Source organism: Bubalus bubalis, chromosome 1 (assembly GCF_019923935.1).
Source record: "Bubalus bubalis isolate 160015118507 breed Murrah chromosome 1, NDDB_SH_1, whole genome shotgun sequence".
NCBI classification, from domain to species: Eukaryota; Metazoa; Chordata; class Mammalia; order Artiodactyla; family Bovidae; genus Bubalus; species Bubalus bubalis.
Genome location: NC_059157.1, coordinates 122,203,466 through 122,228,783, shown reverse-complemented (window position 1 = coordinate 122,228,783; position 25,318 = coordinate 122,203,466). Strand labels below are relative to the sequence as shown.

Sequence of the window (25,318 nt, the reverse complement as noted above, 5' to 3'; positions counted from 1 at the left end):
TTTCTGACCTGCATATAGGTTTCTCAAGAGGCAGGTCAGGTGGTCTGGTATTCCCATCTCTTTCAGAATTTTCCACAGTTTATTGTGGGTCACTGTTAAATGACAATAATTTTATTGACCCCATATCAGGGAAGAGGTCAGGTTAAAACAGAGATTGAGGCAGAGAAATCTGTGACATATTCTAGAGTGGAACTCTAAACTTAATGGAAGCCACTCCTTATGTTAATTACTGCCTATTGGATTACATCAAGAAACTTAATTTGTAAGATAATATTATAAAGCAACAGTGATATAACTAGAGTCCACTAGTTGACTACAGAAACATTTCCATGCCCAAAATTCTTTTCTTATATTCATTTATTTGTACTTTTTAAGACTACATTAACTAATCTCCAGGAATTCTCACCAAGTGAAAGAATTGTTCCTAAATTGTATGTTTTGGAATTTTAAATATTTCTAATCATTTCACTTAGCAGTCTAGATCTGAACTCGGCTTGATTTTAGTTTCTTCATATGGAGGTGGGGAGCCTAAAACTCCAAAACAGGGAACACGAAACAGTTCAGGGTTTTGAGTGTGAAGGTGCATTCCAACAGTTGGAGTCACAGCTGCTTCTGTCCCTGGAAAGAGAAAAGTAGAGGCATAATCTTTCTAGTCAGCATAAAACAGAAGCACATGAGCTTCCTAATAAAATCTGGCATTTCTTGGATCACTGGAGCAACAGAAAATTATTTGTACCCTTGAGAAAAAATTTACAATCATCTCACTCTCTGCTGTGATATTTTAGTCATTATAGCAAGAAAATTTGCTCTCATGTACTGATTAGGCCATCATTGACTAAGCCATCAAGAAGCATTTACAATTTAACAGCTGAAACTAGAAGAAATATCCCTTTTGGTAGATCAGAAGACAAGATTCCTGTAAACTCTAATGGCATTTTAGCTAATGCTCCCATCATGAGATATGCAATCTCATTAGAAACATTAAAGTATTACATCTGAACTTCATCCTTTCATGTGTATGTTTTGTAAACTGCAACTAATGCAATTAATGAATTACAACATTTGTCAATGATGCATAGTAAAAATACTAAGTTGTGAGAAGTTTGTAATTAAAATATATAATTACAATTAGCAAAAAGCATTCTTAAATTTTAAAATTTGAAATTAAAGGTCTTGACTTAGATTAGGCACACTACAAACCATCCAATATAAAAGACATGCATTTTCTTCCTTAAACTGATCACCTTGAGAGATTATGCACTTATTCCAATAGGTTTTTGGGAAATCTTTTATTAGTATTGGCCTGAAAGACTGCTTTAGAGTCACACAGGAAATCAATAGTAATACTTTATAGTCATTTATCTATATTGTTTTCCTTTTTTTCACAAGGTCTTTACATTTCTGGGAATAATTTGACTGCTTCTTCCCATATCAATAACATAACATAAATTCATGACAGCCATAAATTCACCTTTAAAGAAAAAATTACACCCTTAAACTAACCTTTGACTGTTTTTGTGTATTAAAATGAATTGTAACACTATCATGTCCATTCATTTTCATATTGCCTTTGGCTGCTTTTTCTACTATAATTGCAGAAATTAGTAGTCCCCATAGAGATCGTATGCTTGCAAAGCCAAACATATTTCTCGTCTGACTTTAATACAAAAAGTTTGATGACCCTTTCCTTTTTTTTTAATTTTATTTTATTTTTAAATTTTACATAATTGTATTAGTTTTGCCAAATATCAAAATGAATCCGCCACAGGTATACATATGTTCCCCATCCTGAATCCTCCTCCCTCCTCCCTCCTCATACCATCCCTCTGGGTGATGACCCCTTCCTTAAAGGATTAAGATTCTATACCATCAAGGAGATTTCAAAGAACAAGCCACAATTATTAAAATGACTCCCAGTAGTTACATAAAAGGCAATAGCTGTATCAGTGGAATCCATATGTAAATTAATCAAAATTATTGCTTTGGAGTGCATTTTATTTATTTAGAATCATGAATTTCCGTATATTTGTATTTGCTTTATTTTGTATCTCACTGGTTCACAGGACAAAGTATAATAATTTAAATATTAATGTAATATGTAAAGAGTAGAGCCATATGTAGAATATAAATCTCACCTGGTTCAACACTTTCCTTAAGGAGTTAATTTATTTAATTGAATAACCTAATGCTAACTTATTACACGTTTTTACACCTCAGCTTACTCTTGTGCAATATCTGTAAAAGCAAGGCTAAATGAATGTAACGTGCTTAAAACAAAGCCTGACATGCATTAAAGTTGACTGTCACTGTTATCAGTAGTGATATTAGCATTTTGTTGTTGTTGTTGTTTAGTCGCTTAGTCGTGTCCAACTCTTTGTGGACCCCAAGGACTGTAGCACACCAGGCCTCCCTGTCCATCACGAGCTCCAGGAATTTGCTCAAACTCATTGAGTCAGTGATGCCATCCAACTGTCTAATCCTCTGTGGCCCTCTTCTCTTCCTGCCCTCAATCTTGTCCAACATCAGAGTCTTTTCCAATGAGTTGGCTCTTCTCATCAAGTGATCAAAGTATTATCATTAGCATTATTATATATTAAGAACTGCACTATGCTAGGAGTATGCACGCATTTTCCTTTATTGACAGTAATATTTCCCAAACTTTTTTATTTTAATGTTTAAATAATGGTTTAATCATTATTCTTATTAAGGTTAATGGCACAGAGATTACTGAATGAAAACTTTCTTATTAAAAACAAAACTTTCTTGTAGTTAGAGCCTTGAATATTTAGGAAGTTTAGAATGATGTAGGTTAGTCCAAATGTCTTGATAAAAAGAGTTAACACTGGCAAAGTAGACTTGCCTCAGTATTTCCCTCCTTTGTGGATACAATTAGTAAGCACTGCCCATTTTCCAGATGAGCTGCTTCCAGCAAATCCGATACAGAGTCAGAGGTAACTTGGCTATCTTTGTATCTGTAGTGGTTGACCAGGATTATTCAAAATAAATATTAGCTTGAATTTATATCCACCAGGGTCATTATTAGTGTCATGCTCCAGGCAGCAAGATATTGACACTTGCTCTTTATGTTAGAAAAGGTTTATTATTATTTCCTTACTACAGATTTGCCCATTGCTCTTAAACTTATGACGACCATAGGGTATTCATATGATAAACAGAATTAAGCTCAGACAGCTTTGGTAAAATTGAACACATGTCACTTCTCAATTTTTTTTTCAAAGCATGTTTACATACAATATCATGTGATTGGGAGGGAAACAGGCATTATTTTTACCTTTTGACAAATTAGGAACCTGAGAGAGCTTAGTTAAAAATGCTTACAAAAATTCTATGATTTTGACAACTGTTGGTGAAGATAACAGTTTGTTGTTTGATTTTGTAAAACCAATACACTCACTGCTAATTTTTTATACCCGGAGTTCAGATTCCCCGAGTCATTAAGAGTCACTCTAATGGACTTGGTTCATTTGAAAATGCCTTTCTTATTCTTTCTGTTCTGTATCCTTTTTATATCATTCTGTTCTCTCACTTGGGGGTGACTAAGATTGCCTGAATTTGAGTCACCATTCTACCATCCACTCTGTCCCTAATCTCTAAGTGCCTTTGTTCCCTCATTTTCAGTGCTCAGAATGACAGTGAACTGTTAATGGAGCTGTAAGGAAGAATAAAGGAGATGAGAGATGTCAAGGAGTAGCCCGGAATGTGACACATGATAAGTGCTCAGTAAACAGGAGTCGTTACTATCATCATGCCCATCCATGACAGCTTGTGAATGACTCTCATTCCTTTCCCACAATGAGTCCCAGAATATTTACGTGTAGAACACAAGGCATAGGAAAATGACATTTCAAAAAGCATTCCTAAATAAGATAGGATTCTGGGGGAGGGGAGGAGAGAGGAGAATAGAGTGTGTAAGGATCAGCTTCTTGCCTGACTGCCCAGTCCCTTCTCCCCTTCCCAAATTGGAGCATTCACATTTAATCATTGCTGGAAGACTAGTATTTCTATTTGCCTTGAAATAAGAAAAAGGTAAGATTATTTCTGAAATTGCAGAAGAAATGGAACCAGGGAGATTGGATAGTTGAAATGCAGCATTATCCAGGAGATCAGCCCGAGGAGGAGCCAAGCCAGGATGAGTGTCTCAGGAGAGGTGACTCTGCTTCTCCTCTAGCTCTTTTTTCTTCCTTTCCCCCTCCACTTCCTTGACTCTATTCTGGTCCTCCTCCTCCTCTTTCTCTAGCAATACCTTCTCTTCCTCCTTACCCTCTGCTGGAGTATCAGAAGAATTAATTCTTTTATTGGTGCACAAAGAGCTTCATCATAACACATTATGACATGGAAACATTAGACCATTTCAGAGGGGAAGGAAAACAAATCTGAGCCCTGAGTCAACATAGAATTGTGAAAAGGTGTGATTATTGGTTTAGAAGATTCTTTTAAGGCCTTGGTGTTTGGCTGAGATTCCTAAGGACTTTTCCAGACAGAAGTCTCATCACTGTGATGGGCTGAACTGGTGAGGCCTTCCTTAAACATATTTTACAAGGATTCCTGAGCCAAGTATTTTCCTTCCTCCTTTAAATATTTCTAATCAAGATAATTGACAACCAGAGTCATGTAATATTGTCAGAAATTGCCAGCGAGAAATTTCCTATTTTATATATTTCAACATCAGTAAAGTTCACTCCACTCCAGGCTCTGAGAGTCTGTCAAAATTACTCTCTTTGCTCTTCTCATTTGAGGGCAGATTTCATGGTATCTTGAACGTCAAACCTCTGACCCTCAGGTCAGAAGAGCAGAACTATTTCAACTAATATATTCAGAAGAATATGGTAATAACATGAAATAAATTTTGAAGAAATAAAATGAAAGTCTTAGAGGAACCTGGGGCATATATATAAAATCTCATCTCATCATTGAAATGCTTTAGATGACTTATTTCCTACATTCTATATTCAGGAGGAAAGTCCTATCTGCCCCCTTTTGATCAAGGGGTAGCAGGGAGTCCAGGAACCTTATTTCATATTCTAATATATCACCAGTAGTTTGCAAACAAGTTCTCATTTTCCTCTCCTGCTTCTGAACAGTGGCTACAGGGAAGACTCAGAAGCACAAACTCATAACCTGCAGTGTAGACGGGAAAACCCAGCAGTAGTGGACTTAGCTCCAACCTGGGAGCACAAAGTTTTGTGGGACTGTGAAAGCAGGCTGTGGTTTGGCTCTTACTTCCCTCTCAGCAATAAAAAAAAAAAAAATCCTTTAGTATTTCCCTCACTTCTCTTTTGGAAAGTACCTCCTTTTAAGGAAATATTAGATAGGGAGGATATTTGTCTGCAGAAGTGTAAGTATAATGAGAATTCAGCGGAGAAAGGAAATTGGGTGTGGGTCTGGGTGTCAGATTTCCTTATAACATTAGCTCCCTGGAGTTTAATTCCAGAAATTACTAGTTAAGAAGAGGTGACTTGGGGCTTCCGTGGTGGCTCAGGGGTAAAGAAGCTGCCTGCAATGCAGAAGATGTGGGTTTGATCCCTAGGTTGGAAGGTCCCCTGGAGAAGGAAATGGCAATCTGCTCCAGTGTTCTTATCTGGGAAATCCCATGGACAGAGGAGACTGGCGGGCTACAGTCCATAGAGATGCAAGAGTCAGACATGACTTAGCAATTAAACCAACCGACGACCAATGACTAGAGATCACAGAGAATACCACTTCCTGAACTATTTGTTTGTGTTTTGTTTTGGAGAGTAAAAATAAGAATGGCAAGAAGCATAAGTCTGGGAGCCACATCCACATCAAAGACGATGTGAATGGTGATTCTCTACCTATATAGCCACCCTGAACATCCATAGGACAGGATGGGAGACAGGTAGTGGATGGGAAAATCACCATAGGTGAGGATAGAAATAAACCAAAAGAGGCAACTGAACGTGTTCTTTACAATGCACATCAACAGAAGTGAACTTGGTAATGCCATTTAAGGTGAAAAAGAGTTTAAATGTTCTTGCAAAAAACAAGAGTCAAAGCTACACCCCAGGGATTAAGAAGCAAAAGATAGAATGAGGAAGAGAATGAAGAAGGAAATGAGGGTTCTGGACAGCGAAACCCACCACTGAGGAATCACCCAATGGAAATATCTGGTGGTTCAAGATATAAGGCTGTGGTTAGTGTCCAGGAATGAGGTGACTAGCCGTGTGTGTGTGTGTGTGTGTGTGTGACTGTACTGATTCTCAGTCGTGTCTGATCCTTTGCCATGTGTGCCCTACGTAACTTTTCATTGCTCATTATCCTCAATCCTGGAAAATCTGGAGTATATTAGTTGACCTGCAACAGAGATTTATGGGGTATATTTATACAGCAGAGTGAGAAAAGTAGATAACATCCTCTAAAGGAAGTAATAGCCACTTTTCTGAGTTGGTATTTTAAGAATTAGAGATAGTATCTGTGAAACCCCTGACCTAGTGCTTAGTACTTTGTCGGTGTAAATTAACTTGTGAAGCATTATCACAGTCTTGACTCCTTTTTCTCACATTCATACCTGTCAGGGAAGTTCAGAAAATTCAAAAGCATGTATGTAAACCATCATCCAGGAAATATAAAAATATTAGATAAATTGGGATTTAACTGTGGCACATAAACTGCCTGAAAAGTTGTAACAGTATAACTGGGTAGCCTATTTACCAAAAATTAAAAACAGATTTTGTTTTGTTTTGTTTTAACACTTCAGAGTGAGAGAATGGCTAAGAAGACCAGTGCAGGTTCTCCTCTGTAGTAGCTCAAGTTAAGGTGGAAGAAACATAGTTGTGTGTTTATTTATTGAATACCTCTTGTTAGATAAAGAAAAATAGACCAATGTGACCACGTTGATCCCTTTGACTAACATATTTTGGTTGAAGGTCATGACCCTATTTCTCTATACACTCAGTGGAAAGTGCTGCTGATTTTAGAAGAAAAAGCTATTTTCATTGGAAACCTTAATTATCCTTTCCCAAATAATCATTTTTCAAGTTAACAATGTGTTTCCCTATTAAATAATAACTTTAAAAAGAAGTCAACAGTGAATCCAATCACTAAATCTTAATACTGAGTTTTGAGATTAAAACACTTTAGTTTATTTTTACCCCACTTTCTATTTAGCTGTGAGTTTTTCCAGGATATCTCCCACTCTCTCTGTTGAAAATCTTATGCTGACCCAAGTTTTGAAGGGCAGCTGTTAGTTTCTACCAAGCACTCTTGAGGCAACTGTAATATACAATGTAGTGCCTTAGAAGGAAAATCTCATAACAGACAATCTCTGGATGAGGACAACGCTTAATGTGAAGCTATAAACTGTCAATTGTCACCTCTCAGAAATCACAAAACTGTCATTTTTCTACTTAAAGCTGAGGCTGGAAATTACAAATAACTCAAGACCACAATTTTCTCCATTTCTTACCTCTTAATGCACACTAAAAAAATAATAGAAAGGACAGGGTTTGGGAGTGGATGTGGGGAGCAGGGAGGATCAGGAGACTGCCAATGTGTCTGGAGAGAAAGGACATGAGTACTGACACTCACTCACACAATCCAAAGTATTTCAGGCTCTGCAATGGAAGCAGACAATCTGAAAAGCATTATTCGATATTATTGCCAGTAAGTGAGGCATGGCAAGCTTCATAAATGAACACAAGGTGAAAGATGGACATCAAAAGCCCAGAGATACTCTTCTGTACCTTAAACTCTGCTTTCACCTGGAGTGGCCAGTCCTGTGTACCTTTTCCCTTCTGCTTGTTGACTTAATGTTTAGGTTTAGGTTCTGTTCCCATACTCAACTCTGAGTCACTTTCCCAGGAAACAATTTTTCTTTTTTTTTTTTGGAGTCTTTTGAAGTTTTCTCATTTAGACTCTCTCCCCAGTGCATGCCTTTGAGTCCTCAGTAAACTATATCTTGTTCTATGTTTACAAATTTGTTTTTCATAGATTAACTTTTCAACTCACACAAAACTATAAGGTTTCCAAAGAGGACATCTAGAAGTGTGTAAACAGCTTACCGCAAACGGAGTCCAAGTCTCCAGCAGCAAAAACAGCCATGGTGCGTCTTTGGGGACCATTTTTGAGTCTCCTCAGGCAGCACTGGAAGCAGAAGATCACTGTTCCACAGAGAAGAGCCACCAGGAAAATCAGCAGCAAGAACCTGACGCCAGAGAAAGCAGGGGAAGAGTGAGATGGAACATGCCTCAAAGTTAAGAGCTCCTGCTACTTCCTGGAAAGGTACAAAAACTCAGCAAGCCCAGCTGTAAGGAATCTGTGAGGCCAAATTCCTTAAACAAACCCCCATTATCTCTCATACACTTTCACCTACTCTGGAATCTTCTCTGAGCTCAGAGTGAGGCAGTCTTGCCAGGCAATCGTAATTGTTTCCTCTTTAGAAGTTGGAGATTTGTTCAAAGAAGCAGCATTTTAATTCCTTACATTCATCCATTATTGCTTCCATTCAGTTATCCAGTCATTCATTCAACTAGTGTGTGTGTAAGTATGTATGTGTGTGTGTATAAGTGTGTGTGTGGGGGGGGTGTGTGTGCACTCGCTCAGTCAGGTCTGACTCTTTGTGACCCCATGGTCTATAACCCAACAGGCTCCTCTGTTCATTGAATTTCCCAGGCAAGAATACTAGAGTGGGTTGTCATTTCCTACTCCAGGAGATCTTCTCAACCCAGGGATGAAACCCACGTCTCTTGTGTCTCCTGCATTGGCAGGCAGATTCTTTACCACTGCACCATCTTCTAGAATGTAAGTGACCAAATAGATTTTAGATGTTGGAGGTGGGGATTCAAAGGTTGACAAGATAGGGTTTCTGTCTTTGAGGAACTAACCACTAACTTCAATGTTTAGTTTGAAAAATACAGAAGCCAAGATTTAGAAATTTATAACAACTTTCTTTTGGTCTTATTCTGAAAGTTTAAGGCAAGAACTAAAATCGGTGGATGGGCCATTTTGAAAGATTTCAGGAGAAAGATTTCACCTTTAAAAATATCCAACTTGGGAGTAAATTATCATTCTTAAAAATAGTCAGTTTCCTGTCACAGGAAGTGTTTAAGTAAACACTGAAAAATGACCTGAAGCTGATGTTTCTATGTATGTTAATCCACATGACCCCTAAAGTTTTCTTAAGCTGTATGATTTCATATGCTATCTCAATTACTTAGGAAAAGGAGTATGTATATACCACCAAAGATTTTATAGCACAAATTGGGGATGTCCTTACCAGATATACCAGCCATTTGTGTAACGATCTTTATAGTTTATGCACCTGGTGATAAAGGAAGAGCAGTCAGTGCTGGATCTCTAGATTGACAAAGCTTATTCTTCTGGACTACAGTATTTTTTCTGACCACACCTGTTTCCCCCACAATCACCTGCTCACTGCACCCCCCAGCATAATTAAACAAATATTTACTGTATGTCCACTTCATTTAAGGCACTGAAAATACAGCTAATTGTGAATCTGTCAGAAACATAGACAGATAATTTCATTGTAATAGGGTTGATTCTAGAGTTATAAATACTGTTATGCATTGAGGTGGTAGTAACTACTTTCCAGAACTAACATGTCATCAGTTCAGTTCGGTTCAGTCACTCAGTCATGTCTGACTCTTTGCAACCCCATGAATCTCGGCACACCAGGCCTCCCTGTCCATCACCAACTCCTGGAGTTTACCCAAACTCATGTCCATCGAGTCCCTGATGCCATCCAGCCATCTCATCCTCTGTCGTCCCCTTCTCCTTCTGCCCCCAATCCTTCCCAGCATCAGGGTCTTTTCCAATGAGTCAACATGTCATAGGTATTTAGTATTAGGTAGATAATCGTTCCAGTATTCTGTTTATTCAGAGACTTAGAATTCTTCAGAATGCAAATTCTCCAGGGAAAGTTCATGATCTCTATTAACCTTTAATATCTTGGTAAGGAATAGAAGGCCTACAACCTGGTTGAAAGTGAAAGTCGCTCAGTCATATACCACTCTTTGCAACCCCATGGACTATAGAGTCCATGGAATTCTCCAGGCCAGAATACTGGAGTGGGTAGCCTTTCCCTTCTTCAGGGGATCTTCCCAACCCAGGGATTGAACCCAGGTGTCCCACATTGCTGTCAAATTCTTTACGAGCTGAGCCACAAGGAAAGCCCAAGAATACTGGAGTGGGTAGCCTATCTCTTCTCCAGTAGATCTTCTGGACATAGGAATAGAACCAGTGACTCCTGCATTGCAAGCGGATTCTTTACCAACGGAGCTATGAGGGAAGCCCAATAACTTGGTAGGATAAAGCAATTATAATAAAAGGAAAATGAGTGTCTGTGGTCACACATACCATTTACCAAGGAGTTAGAAGTTGATTTTCAGGATGGTCAAACTACTTGTGTATCTAGGCACAACTCAATCATTCTTGAATTAACATTTAAAAGGTGATACAAAGCCAAAGTCCATAGTGCAATTTTAAGGAGGTTTAACTCCCCAGGGATAGACATTTAAGTGCTATTCATTTTAGAGCCCCTTTCTATGTCAGACAGGTGCACTGAATGTACTTTTACTGATGGACCTTTTTCACGCCCTTGTGTAGATGATGCTGTTAAAGTATTCTGAGATTAAACAGTGGAAAACTGTTCATCACAGCCTGGTAACTTCTGAGATGAGCTATACTTAATCATCTTTGTTAAAATAACACTCAATACTTTTCAACTTGAAAGCATTCATAAATGTCAGCTAATTTATTGCTCCCAGCATCTCTAAGGAGGCAGTGTGTCATGTTTATCATTATAGTATTCAGAAATGACTTTTAACACATGTGAAGTGTCAATTTAAAATTTTTATTGCAAATGTTTAAGACAAAAGTCAAACTTAAATAACAAGAATTTTTTAGGGGGGCACCTAGAGGGTTTAGTCAAGTACATAAGTTCAAATGACAGAGGAAAAAAATGGGAACTGAAGTGTGAGTTTAAAAAGCATCCTAAGATAAGAGATCAATCAAGGATTTTACAAATAATTAGTGGCACATCCTTGTAAAGAAATATTGTCCATTCATTAAAGAGAATATAGATTATATTTACAATGAAAGCTTTGTTAAATAAAATAATGCAAAGATCTCAGTTCTACTTTGTATATTTTCTTTTGCACAAATACACTGATTTCACTAAATCGGTATTATACAGTTAGTATGTATAGATATGGGGCTTCCCTGATGGCTCATATGATAAAGAATCCTCCTGCAATGCAGGAGACTCCAGGTTGAATTCCTGGGTAGGAAAGATACCCTGGAAAAGGGAATGGCTACCCACTCCAGTATTCTTGTGTGGATAATTCTATGAACAGAGGAGCCTGGCAAGCTACAGTCCATGGGGTCATGTATACACCAAGTTACTAACAATGCCTGCTTATTTTGAAGATGGTATTGTGAGGCACTTAATTTTTTTTAACATTCTATATTCTTTGAATTTTTGTAATGTACATGCATCATTTTTGTAGCCATAAATTTTATAAATAGTATAATATATATATATATATATATAATTGAATGTAGTATTCCACTTTCAAAATGGATGTAGGAAAATTTTATTGGTATCCTGATTCAAAAATAGAGCACAAGATTCTTGGTTTTCAATCTTGAAATGTAAGCTTATAACCAGAGAGAATGGATTATTTCATCTTCCTCTATGTATAAATCTGCTTCTCTTCTTACCTTTAAAAATAGATCATATGCTTATTGAAATGCCAATTCTAAATATTAACTACCTCATTTAATTTCTTAGTTCTAATATTTGAGCCAATTAATATTTTTTCAAGTGCTATCAATTATCCAAACTTATTTACTTTACTTCCTCTTTCTGACCCTGTGCACACATTGTTGAAGTTACTAATAGCAATAAAATGGTCAGAAAGCAGTTAGCTGGAGAAATGCAAAGTGATCATATAATTTCACAATTGCAAGCTCCTTTGGGATCATTTATTTCACCCGTAGGATTTTTTCACTGTGCATTGTGATTTTTCACTGTGGGAAAAAAAAGTGGGAAGGTCACCAGCTGACCAAAGAGCTTAAATTAGAATATAGGTCTTTTCACTCCCTCCCTACCATCATTTCCATGTCTTTCTCAAGTTTAATTTTTAAATAGAAATTTTTGAGTTCTTAAAAAATAAAATAGCATCTGAACAGTAGCAATATTTTAAATACTCAAATTTAGGTGCAAAATTTTCAGTGTAGGAAAAGTTACATTTTCTTAAACAAAGTTGTTACTCAGAGATTTATTTCAGTTCAGTTCAGTCGCTCAGTCATGTCCAACTCTTTGCGACCCCATGAACCGCAGCATTCCTGGCCTCCCTGTCCATCACCAACTCCCAGAGTCCACCCAAACCCATGTCCATTGAGTCAGTGATGCCATCCAACCATCTTATCCTCTGTCATCCCCTTTTCCTCCTGCCCTCAATCTTTCCCACCATCAGGGTCTTTTCAAATGAGTCAACTCTTCACATGAGGTGGCCAAAGTATTGGAGTTTCAGCTTTGGCATCAGTCCTTCAAATGAACACCCAGGACTGATCTCCTTTAGGATGGACTGGTTGTATCTCCTTGCAAGGAGATTTATTTATGCTTATTCAAATTCAGATGAGAATGTCAAAAAGAAAAAAAAAATGCAAGAGAAGTTAGAGCAGATTATAATGTTTAAGGAAGACACTTTCAATAACCAGAACCTTCTAGAAGTAGGTGTCACCATATACAAAAGTAAACTCAAATAGATTAAACACCCAAATGTGAGACTGGACACTATAAAACTCCTAGGGAGAAACATCGGCAGAATCTTCTCTGACATAAATCACAGCAATATCTTTTTTGATCCACCTCCAGAATAATAGAAATAAAAACAAAAATAAACAAATGAGAACTACTTAAACTCAAAAGGCTTGCACAGCAAAGGAAACAATAAACAAAACAAAAAAATACAGCCCACATATTGGGAGAAAATATTTTAGAATGATGTGACAGAAAATGGATTAATATCCAAAATGTACAAACAGTTCATGATGCTTAACAACATCCAAACATCCCAATAAACAAATGGGCAGAAGACCTAAACAGACATTTCTCCAAGAAGACATACAGATGGCCAAGAGGCACATGGAAAGATGTTCAACATTCATGTTATTAGAGAAATGCAAATCAAAACTACAATATCATCTCATACCAGCCAGGATGGTCATCATCAAAAAGTCCACAAACAATAAATGCTAGAGAGGGTGTAGAAAGAAGTCAACCCTTCTACACTGTTTGTGGAAATGTAAATTGGTACAGCCATTATGGAGAACAGTATGGAGGTTCCTTAAAAAGCTAAAAATAGAGCTACTGTATGACACTGCAATCCCACTCCTTGGCATATATCCAGAGAAAAACATGACCGAAAAGGATATATGTACCCCAATGCTCATTGAAGAACTGTTTACAACAGCCAAGACATGGAATCAACCTAAGTATCCATCAAGAGACAAATGGTTTTAGAAGATGCGATTTATATATATAATGGAATATTATTCAGCCATAAAAAAGAATGAAACAATGCCATTTGCAGCAACATGGATGGACTTAGAGACTGTCATACTGAGTGAAGTAAGTCAGACAGAGAAGGAGAAATACTGAATGACATCCTTTAAACACAAAATCTGAAAAGAAATGATATTAATGAACTTACTTACAAGAGAGACACAAAGATTTACAGAATGAACTTATGGTTGCCAGAGGGAAAGGGATAGTTTTAGAGTTTGGGATAGACATGTAAACTCTGTTATATTTAAAATGCATTACCAACAAGGACCTACTGTATAGCACATGGAACTCTGCTCAATGCTGTGTCAGCCTGGATGGAAAGGAAGCTTGGGGGAGAATGGATACATGTATATGTACAGCTGAGTCCCTTTGCTGTTCACCTGAAACTATCACAATACTGTTAGTCAGCTGTACCCCCAATACAAAATAAAAAGTTTAAAAAAGAAGTAGGGGTCAGAGGAGATAATTTCTGTCCCTTTCAGAACCTCTTGTGTCCTACTGTGATATGTGGAGAGGATTCCTGCTCTGTAAAGACAAAAATTATCTCCTTTGGCACCTACTTCTCTTTTAAAATACTTCTTATTTGGGGATACAGCCAATCTTAATTTTCTTATCAGTGCTGAGAATCTGTGGACCTAAGATTAATTACAAATTCATTAATTTGATAAATAGACGAAAAGCTCAGAGTTGTTCCGTTGGCTCCGCTACTAGAATTATCCATAATTTCCTATGCTAGGCATTTTTCTAAACCAACAGTTATATAATTTCATGTGAATTAACTCACTTTCAAACTTAAAATTATACAAAGTAGTATCACACTATTGTAATTCTCACTTTACAATTGATACAATTCAGTCATAAAGAGGTTAAGTAACTTGTCCATGATAACCCAGTTAGAAGGGCCAGAGGCAGGCTTTAAGCCAAATGGTCTGGCTCTGGAGCCCATGTCTCTCTTACTACCATGCAGCACTGCAACTGGGAATAGTAAAAGTCAGTTCTAGCCTCATATTGCTGTGTGGTGTACTGCCTGAGTGCATTCAATATCCCATGTTACAAAATGTTTCAAGAAAATATTAAAAATAGAAAAAGAAAAGTGAGACCTCAGATAGTATCATACAAAAAGAATAAGCCATGAGTGAGATCACTTTGTAAACTGAATGTAGTAAATCCCATATATAAAATTAGAACTCAGCTTCAGATCTGGTTTAAACTTTCTAGCAGTTAATAGGATAAAATAGAGAATTGGTAATGTAGCATTCTCTAAAATTAATAAAAACAGGCAACATTATTCACTACACACACAACTATTTCTGATATAGTCATTCCCTTCTCCAGGGGATCCTCCCAATCCAGGGATCAAACCTGGGTCTCCTGCATTTCAGGCAGATTCTTTACCATCTGAGCCACCAGGGAAGCCCCAGAGAAATGAGAGACAAATTCAAACTATGGGGCTTCATAAATAGACTGCGTTTAACAACAAGAGCCTTGACGTACTCCTTTTCCTATTTGGAACCAGTCTGTTGTTCCATGTCCAGTTCTAACTGTTGCTTCCTGACCTGCATATAGGTTTCTCAAGAGGCAGGTCCCGTGGTCTGGTATTCCCATCTCTTTCAGAATTTCCCACAGTTTATCGTGATCCACACAGTCAAAGGCTTTGGCATAGTCAATAAAGCAGAAATAGATGTTTTTCTGGAACTCTCTTGCTTTTTCCATGATCCAGGGGATGTTGGCAATTTGATCTCTGGTTCCTCTGCCTTTTCTAAAACCAGTTTGAACATCTGGAAGTTCACGGTTCATGTACTGCTGAAGCCTGGCTTGGAGAATTTTGAGCATTACTTTACTAGCGTGTGAGATGAGTGCAATTGTGTGGTAGTTTGAGCATTCTTTGGCATTGCCTTTCTTTGGGATTGGAATGAAAACTGACCTTTTCCAGTCTTGTGGCCACTGCTGAGTTTTTCAAATTTGCTGGCATATTGAGTGCAGCACTTTCACAGCATCATCTTTCAGGATTTGAAAGAGCTCAACTGGAATTCCATCACCTCCACTAGCTTTGTTCATAGTGATGCTTCCTAAGGCCCACTTGACTTCACCTTCCAGAATGTCTGGCTCTAGGTGAGTGATCACACCATCGTGATTATCTTGGTCATGAAGATCATTTTTGTACAGTTCTTCTGTGTATTCCTGCCACCTCTTCTTAATATCTTCTGCTTCTGTTAGGTCCATACCATTTCTGTCCTTTATGGAGCCCATCTTTGCATGAAATGTTCCCTTGGTATCTCTAATTTTCTTGAAGAGATCTCTAGTCTTTCCTATTCTGTTGTTTTCCTCTATTTCTTTGCTGGGCTGTAAGAAGCACAAGCTGGAATCAATATTGCTGGGAGAAATATCAATAACCTCAGATATGCAGATGACACCACCCTTATAGCAGAAAGTGAAGAGGAACTAAAAAGCCTCTTGATGAAAGTGAAAGAGGAGAGTGAAAAAGTTGGCTTAAAGTTCAACATTCAGAAAACGAAGATAATGGCATCTGGTCTCATCACTTCATGGCAAATAGATGGGGAAACAGTGGAAATCATGTCAGACTTTATCTTTTCAGGCTCCAAAATCACTGCAGATGGTGACTGCAGCCATGAAATTAAAAGGCGCTTACTCCTTGGAAGAAAAGTTATGACCAACCTAGATAGCATATTGAAAAGCAGAGACATTACTTTGCCCACAAAAGTCCGTCTAGTCAAGGCTATGGTTTTTCCTGTGGTCATGTATGGATGTGAGAGTTAGACTGTGAAGAAAGCTGAGTGCTGAAGAATTGATGCTTTTGAACGGTGGTGTTGGAGAAGACTTTTGAGAGTCCCTTGGACTGCAAGGAGATCCAACCAGTCCATTATAAAGGAGATCAGCCCGGGGTGTTCTTTGAAAGGAATGATGCTAAAGCTGAAACTCCAGTACTTTGGCCACCTCATGCAAAGAGTTGACTCATTGGAAACGACTGATGCTGGGAGGGATTGGGGCAGGAGGAGGAGGAGAAGGAGAGGACAGAGGATGAGATGGCTGGATGGCATCACCGACTCAATGGACGTGAGTTTGCGTGAATTCCGGGAGATGGTGATGGACAGGGAGGCCTGGTGTGCTGCGATTCATGGGGTCGCAAAGATTCAGACACGACTGAGCAAGTGAACTGAACTGAACTGAACTGAAGAACAAGAGCAATGTTTATCATAGCACTCTTAGTTAGAATGTAAATGCAATAACAAATTTCATGGGTCCTTTTTGTAAAGATCATCCTTAACAAAAAGCTAGAATCAAATTTAGCTACAATAATTTGGGGGAGTGATGGGTGCCTAATCATATCACTCAGAATCTAGTGACCTGACCTAATTAATTTCGGGTTGGTAAATTGTACAGTCACCGAAAGGATGGATGGATTGTGCACCCTCGGGTGTGCCACCAGGTGTGTAATTTTATCTACATACTGGATACATAGTGCGGTTTATGGTGAAAATCCCAGGCTCAGGAGTCATTTGTGAGCGCAGATCAAAGCTCTGCCCTTTACTTGCTTACTCTTGAGCAAAATACTTAACTTCCCCAAGCGCAGTAATACGGCAGACTATCATCAGCAATGTATTCATGCAATTAATTTATAGAATGCTTATGGTTATTTATGTTTCATAAAATATCTATTTTTGCATGCACATGCACATCAATATATTGGTTATTTCTGGGAAAAGGGAAGATTAAAGGTATAACTATGCAAAGGACCTCTGTCATGTTTTATTCCATACATTAAATTACTTACAATATCTAAATTATATACAAAAGCTTAGCAACATGCTGTTTCTACTAAAATGCTATTATAAAAATAAATCGAGCAGGTTTGATCAGAAAAAAATTTGTCTTGTGTTTGAAAAACAATTTACATAGAACTAATACTAGATTCCCACAAACACCTTCTTATGGTGACAAAACATTTGAGATACTGTGTCTATTTTCAATACATTCAATGTGTTTACTTACCTTCTACCAGCTCCCTACAAAATCAACCACTTTCTTACCTTCTCTGTCTTTATTTTCTGCTAATTTTCATTATATCCGAAGTGGGTCTTTTTGTTTGTTTGTTTTTATTCAAAAGTAGTGGTATTAAACAATGGGTGTGTGCTCAGTAGTGTCCGACTCTTTGCGACCCCATGGACTGTAGTCCACCAAGTTCCTCTGTTCATAGAATCTTCCAGACAAGAATGCTGGAGGGGGTTGCCATGCCCTCCTCCCAAGAATCTTCCCTACCCAGAGATTGAATCTACATCTCCTGCACCGGCAGGCAGATTCTTTACCACTGCACCACTAGGGAAGCCACTAAATAATGACAAATATATTCATAACATGCAAATACAAAATGATGTAGCCAAAAGTTTTGTACTTAAGTACTAGTTTAAGTCCAGTAGTTAATTTGTTACTATCTCTCTTTGGGTCTCAATTCTTCACCTGAAAAATATGCTAGTAGCCTCAGTGATTCTAAAGTTAGCATATTAAGTTCTCCAATACCATATTCTCCTGTCATGTTGATGACAGAGTTAGATTCAACACTTATGATTTTTCCAATTAAGAATTTCTTTATTCTAATGAGAATTCCCTTGCTTCTCAGTGGTTAGGACTCCATATGTCCACTTCTGGGGGCCTATGTTCAATCCCTGGTTAGGGAACTAAGATCCTGCAAGCCATGCAACATGATCAAAAAACAAACAAACAAACACTTTCATTATTCTAGTACTCTGGGTCAAAAGCAGAAGATGAAAGGGCAAGATGAAACAATCACGAGGTCCAAAATTAAACAAACCAATAGTCAAAAGTCCATTATGTCACCAACCCCAGAAGACAGAGGGAAAAGCAAGTCCAATATCAGTGCAAAGAAACAGCAGTGGAGAAACATGCAGTAACTGTAAGATAGGCACATACTTAACAAGCAGATTATCAATAATGGGATGATCCACCAAAAACAGGTGAAGGATTCCAGGGCCAAGGAAAGCATCCCACCCAGCATGGCCTCTTAATCTGGAGACAGGGCCCGAAAACCCCAGCCTGGAGGGTAACAATGATAATTAAAACAGCTAGTTGGCAGTGAGGACTGCTCCCAGAAGAAGACAGCACTTGGCAGAAGTGATTTCTGACACTTGCACCAGTCTCAGTATGTTATAGTTATCATTAATCAGCAGCAGCTTTATTAATGACACCTTCTCCCCATTTCCAGAATAGAATTCTGAGAAGCATTAAGCCTATAGCACAAAAAAATGAGAAAATTGAGTCAATTATTTACATAACTTATATCAAAACACTTTGAAATATAATTTAGGTTAGATCATTGTTTGCTTATAGTTGAAACCAAATTAGCCAGAAAACTGTCTCCAGTCATCTCTGTGTCTTAACGCATGTGGATGCAGTCATAGAGGAAGACATGAACTTAAAGGACATCTAAAAACTCCAGGATGGAGAATACAATGAGCAAAAATACCTTGAAATCAACGAGGCCCCTTATTTTTATTTAACATAGCTGACCACAATGAAAGTGCATCTTTTCTGCTTTTAGAAAAACTGAGCCATTTGCATTTAAAAGTAATGTATTTTTTTTCCTCTAGTAATTGTAATGATCATTTGAAACTCATTTTGTGCTTCTCAAATGACTTGAGACATTTTTAGTCTTCAGATTTTGAAAATGCTGAATAAAACTGTGGAGCTTTTTGTTATTTACTTACATTTCATTTTCTTCACATGGTGTGTCCGATAGCACCAACTGAAACACATGTTTAGAACAATAAAATCCAAACATTTCATCAGTCTAATCCTTTAATACAAACAGGGCCTAGAGACAATGGGGATTTATATCATTTCGTTTTTTTTTTTTTTTTTTAATTAAAATCTCTGTAGCAGAATCTATTGGCGCACAGAATTTTAATTGAAAAAAATCTCTGGGTAGACACTTCAGCTCAGCAATGACAGGAGATATATATTATGAGCCAGATTCTTATCCTACACACCACCAGAGGTGGGTATGAAAACACTGTTTTGTCTATAGGCAGATTTTGGTTTCTCTAAGGAGCTTTTGTGCACCTTGTACATTTGCTTTGCTTTCAAATTTTAGGTAAAGGAAGGAGCGTCATTACTTGTAAATATTATTTTCACATGAAGGAACCAAGTTTCCCACATGAAAACTGGAGTGACGTCCATCCCATTAGCGATAGTGGATGTTAAATATATGCAGGAAGGAGTGATTTTTAACTGCTCTAAGGCTAAGGTCCACCTAAGCTCCATTGACATTTTTGTTGAGATTTACATTTCTCTGTTTATCAAAGAAGAAGGAAAAGCTAATAACCTTGATTGCTTTGCTTTGAAAGACTCAAACCATAAGTATTCTAACACAATTATCTTAGTCCTCTGTATTGAGTCTTCTAGGTTACAACAACACACATCACAGAGGAAAGAAAGTTCTACTATCTAAGGATTTGTTTGTGTATTTGTTATTCTACTGAACTGAGACCCTTTTCAAGTATAACGAGAAAAATCATTAAATGTCATTCATAGGCAGCCCCTAAAAGTATGTTAATGAGGTCAGTGAAGCTTCTATTTTCCTGGACCATAATACACAAATATCAATACAAGTAAGGAGTTAGAAAATTTAAAATCATAGACGGGAATTTCATGTGAGATATAATTTTTTTTCCCCTTAATCCTGAGCTCATCTTCTTTAGCACCTCATATTTACTCCACCAAGCTTATCTGGGCAGAGATTTGTGGCGTTGCAGATGGAGCCATGAATTGGCCATAAGAGAGCATGGTAATGAACAATTTATAAGCACAGAAAATGACTTGTACTCTCTTTTGCTAGAATGCAGCAAATAGACTTGCATACTAACTGAGAGGAAAGTAAACATTCCTATTTTGTCCATAAAGAAAGTTTATGAGTAGATGAAATGCTTTAGGATCTAGCTTAACAGGTAAATGAAGACAGCATTTCATTCTTAAGTCAATTCCTAGTCTTGTGTGCTGTATCCCAGCAAGACGTACACACTGTGACATTATTGCCTCCTCACTTCCAATGTTAGGCTTTGGACCCATCATGAAATAGGGAGTCTTAACATATTTCAGACCTAAATCTTTCAGATACATTGCATTCAAGTAACACTAGAGCAAAGGTTTCAAAATAAACTCTAAGATGGTTCCATCTGCCTTTTTCAGCACTGAAAAGTCATTGAGCTTCGAGTATGGCTTCAGGCAACAGTAAACATGTCTTAAATTAATCCTACCATAGCATTTTATGTCAATAGCATTGCTGATTTTTAAAAATGTTATGGCATAGCAAAGCTAAACAAAGATTAAATTGCATCATATTATCTCAGTAGCAATCAAATTAAACAAAGAAGACATAGGAATAATGCCATGACCAGCTTTCTTTATCTTTAACCAGTAAATATAATTAGTCATATGATTCTGATAAGGCTTTCCTAAAGGAAATTTCTAAACATCAGAGGAGTTGTTACCCAAATCACAAATCTATTACAAATCAGATCCTTAGAGTAGTAGCTTTGAAAATTATTTCCCCAAAAGAGAGTTGGTTACCTGGAATAGTGGCAGACACAAGATTCCTGCTTTTGAGATCACTGAAGTGTCACTTAAAAGTCTGGATCTCAACATACTTAAAGGACAAGCAGCTCAAGATAGCGGTTTGTCATCTGTGTTTATCTCCGTCTTACTCAGAAGTTGTTAACTTTTCTACAAGTTATGCTTCCTGCCAGAGTAGTCATTAATGCTGGCTCTTTGTGACTGGTTAAGTACATGCCAGGGGCAGAAATTTGAGGTGCAAGTTCACAGGTACTGAGAGTTCAAGGAATTTCAGTTTAAGGTCAGAATCTTGATAATGTTTGTCAAGCCCTTAAAAGCCAGGGTTAGCCATGCTGACCTGTAAAACTAGCTGGCTGCAAAAATAACTTAAAACATTCAAGCACATGTTGTATTCCAGGGTACTTCTGGGTTTTTTGTTTGCTTGTTTTTCAGAACTTTTATTTGGAAAATTTATTTTGTTTTCCACCCTTTGTTGGCCTTCTTTGCTTTTTTCCTATACATTATTTTCAGGCCCAGGTCTAACCCAACCTTGGGCGTAAAGCTTTCCTTGTGCATAATAGTTGCACCGTATTTTTAAACAGAGCATATTTCATATTTATTTAAATGAAACAACTCCAACCCTACCACGAACCAAAAAGTTTACAAAAATATCTAAGGAAGTTCTAAAAAAGAACAATAAAGTGGCACTAAACTACTATATGTTAAGGCATTATAAAAGTATAAATATGTACAAAAATTGGTACTGACACATGTAAACAATAAGATAGATATAACAGAATAGCAAAGCATTGATTGTTCAGTGGTAAAATTCTCACCTGTCATGCAGGAGACCAGGGTTTGATTTCTGCCAGTGCAAAGTACATAATTCCATTCTTTTGGGCTTCCCAAATAGCTCAGCAGTAAAGAATCCACCTGCCAAAGCCGGAGACATGGCTTTAATCCTTGGGTCAGGAAGATCCTCTAGAGTAGGAAATGGCAACCCATCCCAATATTCTTGCCTGGAAAATTCCATGGAGAGAGAAGCCTGGCAGACTACAGTCCATGAGGTCACAAAGAATCAGATACAAGAATTCAGAACAAGATGTTGCAGTGCAAGCCCCAGCATAGCTCATGAAATCTAGTTCTAATTATAATATATGGATTAATTTATGATCACATACATAAAGAGAAGGCAATGGCACCCCACTCCAGTACTCTTGCCTGGAAAATCCCATGGACGGAGGAGCCTGGTAGGCTGTAGTCCATGGGGTCGTGAAGAGTCAGACACGACTGAGCGACTTCACTTTCACTTTTTCACTTTCATGCATTGGAGAAGGAAATGGAAACCCACTCCAGTGTCCTTGCCCAGAGAATCCCAGGGACAGGGGAGCCTGGTGGGCTGCCATCTATGGGGTCGCACAGAGTCGGACACGACTGAAGTGACTTAGCACATAAAGAGCACTAGGAACAATTCGGCTGCTTTAGTTATCTAAACTACTACTCTGAATTGGCCATCAAGGTACATGGATTAGTTGAGCTGCATCTGGACTGCTGAGCGTGCAAGCACAGAGTACGAAACAGAATACAGATTTCAGAAATAAATTATAATAAATACAAAGATTTATCTCAGCTGTCATTTCAAACCAGTGAGGAACAGACACTATTTAGCAAATGATGAAGTACTGAGTGCTTAGGTGGAAAAAATGTTACAAATGACTTTTAAGATGCTAACCACAGTCATAATTAGATAAATATAACTTACCATTATAGTCAGATCCTTAAGTTCAAAAAATTAATAATAAAGTGAGAAGAGGTAGATGTTGTGGTTCAGTCTCAGTCACGTCTGACTCTTTGTGACCCCACAGATTGCAGCATGCCTGGCTTCCCTGTCCTTCACCATCTCCCGGAGCTTGCTCAAACTCATGTCATTGAGTTGGTGATGCCATCTAACCATCTTGTCCACTGTTGTCCCCTTCTCCTATTGCTTTCAATCTTTTTGAGCATAAGTATCTTTTCTAATGAGTCAGCTCTTTGCATCAGGTGACCAAAGTATTGCAGTTGAAGCTTCAGCATCAGTTCTTCCAATGAATATTCAGGGTTGATTTCCTTTAGGATGGACTGGTTTGATCTCCTTGCAGTCCAAGGGACTCTCAAGAGTCTTCTCCAACACCACAGTTCAAGAGCATCAATTTTTAGATGCTCAGCCTTCTTTATAGTCCAACTCTTACATCCATACACGACTACTGGAAAAACCATAGCTTTGACTAGATGGACCTTTGTCAGCAATGTAATGTCTCTGCTTTTTAATATGCTGTCTAGGTTTGTCATAGCTTTTCTTCCAAGAAGCAAGCATCTTTTAATTTCATGGCTGCAGTCACCATCTGCAGTGATTTTGGAACCCAAGAAAATAAAGTCTGTCACTGTTTCCATTGTTTCTCCATCTATTTGCCATGTAATGATGGCACCAGATGCCCATTCAGAGAGGAAGATATGAGAAGTCAAATCCTCTCTTATGTTGTTAGGAAAACTGCACAGCTTCTGTGGAAAATAATTAAATAATATCTATTAACCTAAAAACTAAATATATCCTTTGACCAGGAAATTCCCTTTCAGCAAAGTACCCTATAGATACTTACACATGGCACACATCATTACATGCAATGATGTTCGCTGAAGTATTGTTGGAAATAGCATAATACTGGAAATTGAATGTCCATCAAAATGTGACTTTTTAAAAGAAAATGATTACATCTACATCAGCATACTATTCAGCTGTTTAAAAAGGTAGAGCAAACCATACATTCTGATATAGGAAGGCTTCTAACAGGTTTTATTAAATAAAAAGAACCAGCTTAGAATAATGTGTACATCTGCTACCTTTTATGCAACAAATAAGGAAGTATAACTTATAATGTTTTCTCTGTATATAAAATCTGGGTATATATGCTGATACATGGATAGAATGTCTTTGCTTAAAACTATTAATGGTAATGGGGCTTCCTAGGTGGCGCTAGTGGTAAAGAACCCACCGGCCAATGCAAGAGACATAAGAGCTGTGAGTTCAATCCCTGGGTTGGGAAGATCCCCTGGAGAAGGAAATGGCAACCCACTCCAATATCCTTGCCGGGAGAATCCCACGTACAGAGGAGCCTGGCTGGCTACAGTCCATAGGGTCGCAAAGAGTCAAACATGACTGAAGCAACTTAGCACAGCACACATTAATGGCAACATATCTGTAGAAGGGAAATGAGAGTCAGAGGAAACAAGAGTAGGAGGGAAATTTACTTTTTACTGGTAATTTCTTGTATGTTTGATTTTATTTTTAATTCTTTCATCTAAACATTTTATACACACATACATTTCAAAGGGCCAATTTTGAAGCCAATCATCTAGTATTCAGAACAAGTTGTTGTGATTCAAGCCCTGGGATAGTTCACAACAACCAATTCACATGATAATATATGGATTCATTTATGATCATATACATTTAGTGCACTAGAAATAATTTGACTGTGTTAGTTACCCAAACTACTGTTCTGAATTGGCCATTTAGGTACATGGATTAGTTGAGCTGCATCTGCATGGCTGAGCAGCCTGTGTGAGGGCCTCTGTTTAGTATGCAGCCACAGACACAGCCATGAATTTCAAAGCAGAGAAAGGGCTTGGTGCCAATGCCAATAAGAGATAAGTAAACCCAGCCTACAGTATTATTTGTCCAAAGACACCCTCCATTTTGAGTGTCTCTTAAGCCTGTAATTAAACAGAATGAAAAATAGGCTTTTCACTGGTGAGCTTATTTATTAGGCGGTCAGAAACCTGACTTCCGTCAGCATAGTCAACGATCTTAAGAATTCCTGGGAAAGAAAGAGAAGGCCAGATAACTAGAAAAGAGATGGGATAGTACCAAGGGCAGCATGTTTAGTTCAGCCTTACAACTGAAACTGACCCATCAGATACATAGATTAAATAATTCTTGTTTTTAAACACACATACAAACAGGATCCCATAGCAGGTGGCTGAATGGGAGACAACTGATTGAAAGCGAAGTCTATCTTTGCAAAAAAGTGAATACTGAAAGCACAATTACTATATTTGATGCTAAAATAAAATTAATATTCATCACTATCTTTTTCCTCACAGATCATCATTTATCTGTTTACTTCT

The 25,318-nt window shown here is 37.7% G+C and overlaps 1 protein-coding gene across 1 annotated transcript; it reads right to left on the bottom strand.

Moving 5' to 3' along the window:
* Positions 1-339: 339 nt before the first annotated feature.
* Positions 340-21,336, bottom strand: TMEM207 (transmembrane protein 207). Its single transcript, XM_006060986.3, has 5 exons — positions 21,173-21,336; positions 19,312-19,349; positions 9,254-9,298; positions 8,040-8,182; positions 340-618 (listed from the first exon to the last, which is right to left on the bottom strand). The coding sequence occupies exons 1-5, from the start codon at positions 21,245-21,247 to the stop codon at positions 470-472; spliced, it is 450 nt and encodes a 149-aa protein (XP_006061048.1). The 5' UTR covers positions 21,248-21,336; the 3' UTR covers positions 340-469.
* Between the last annotated feature and the right edge of the window lie 3,982 nt (positions 21,337-25,318).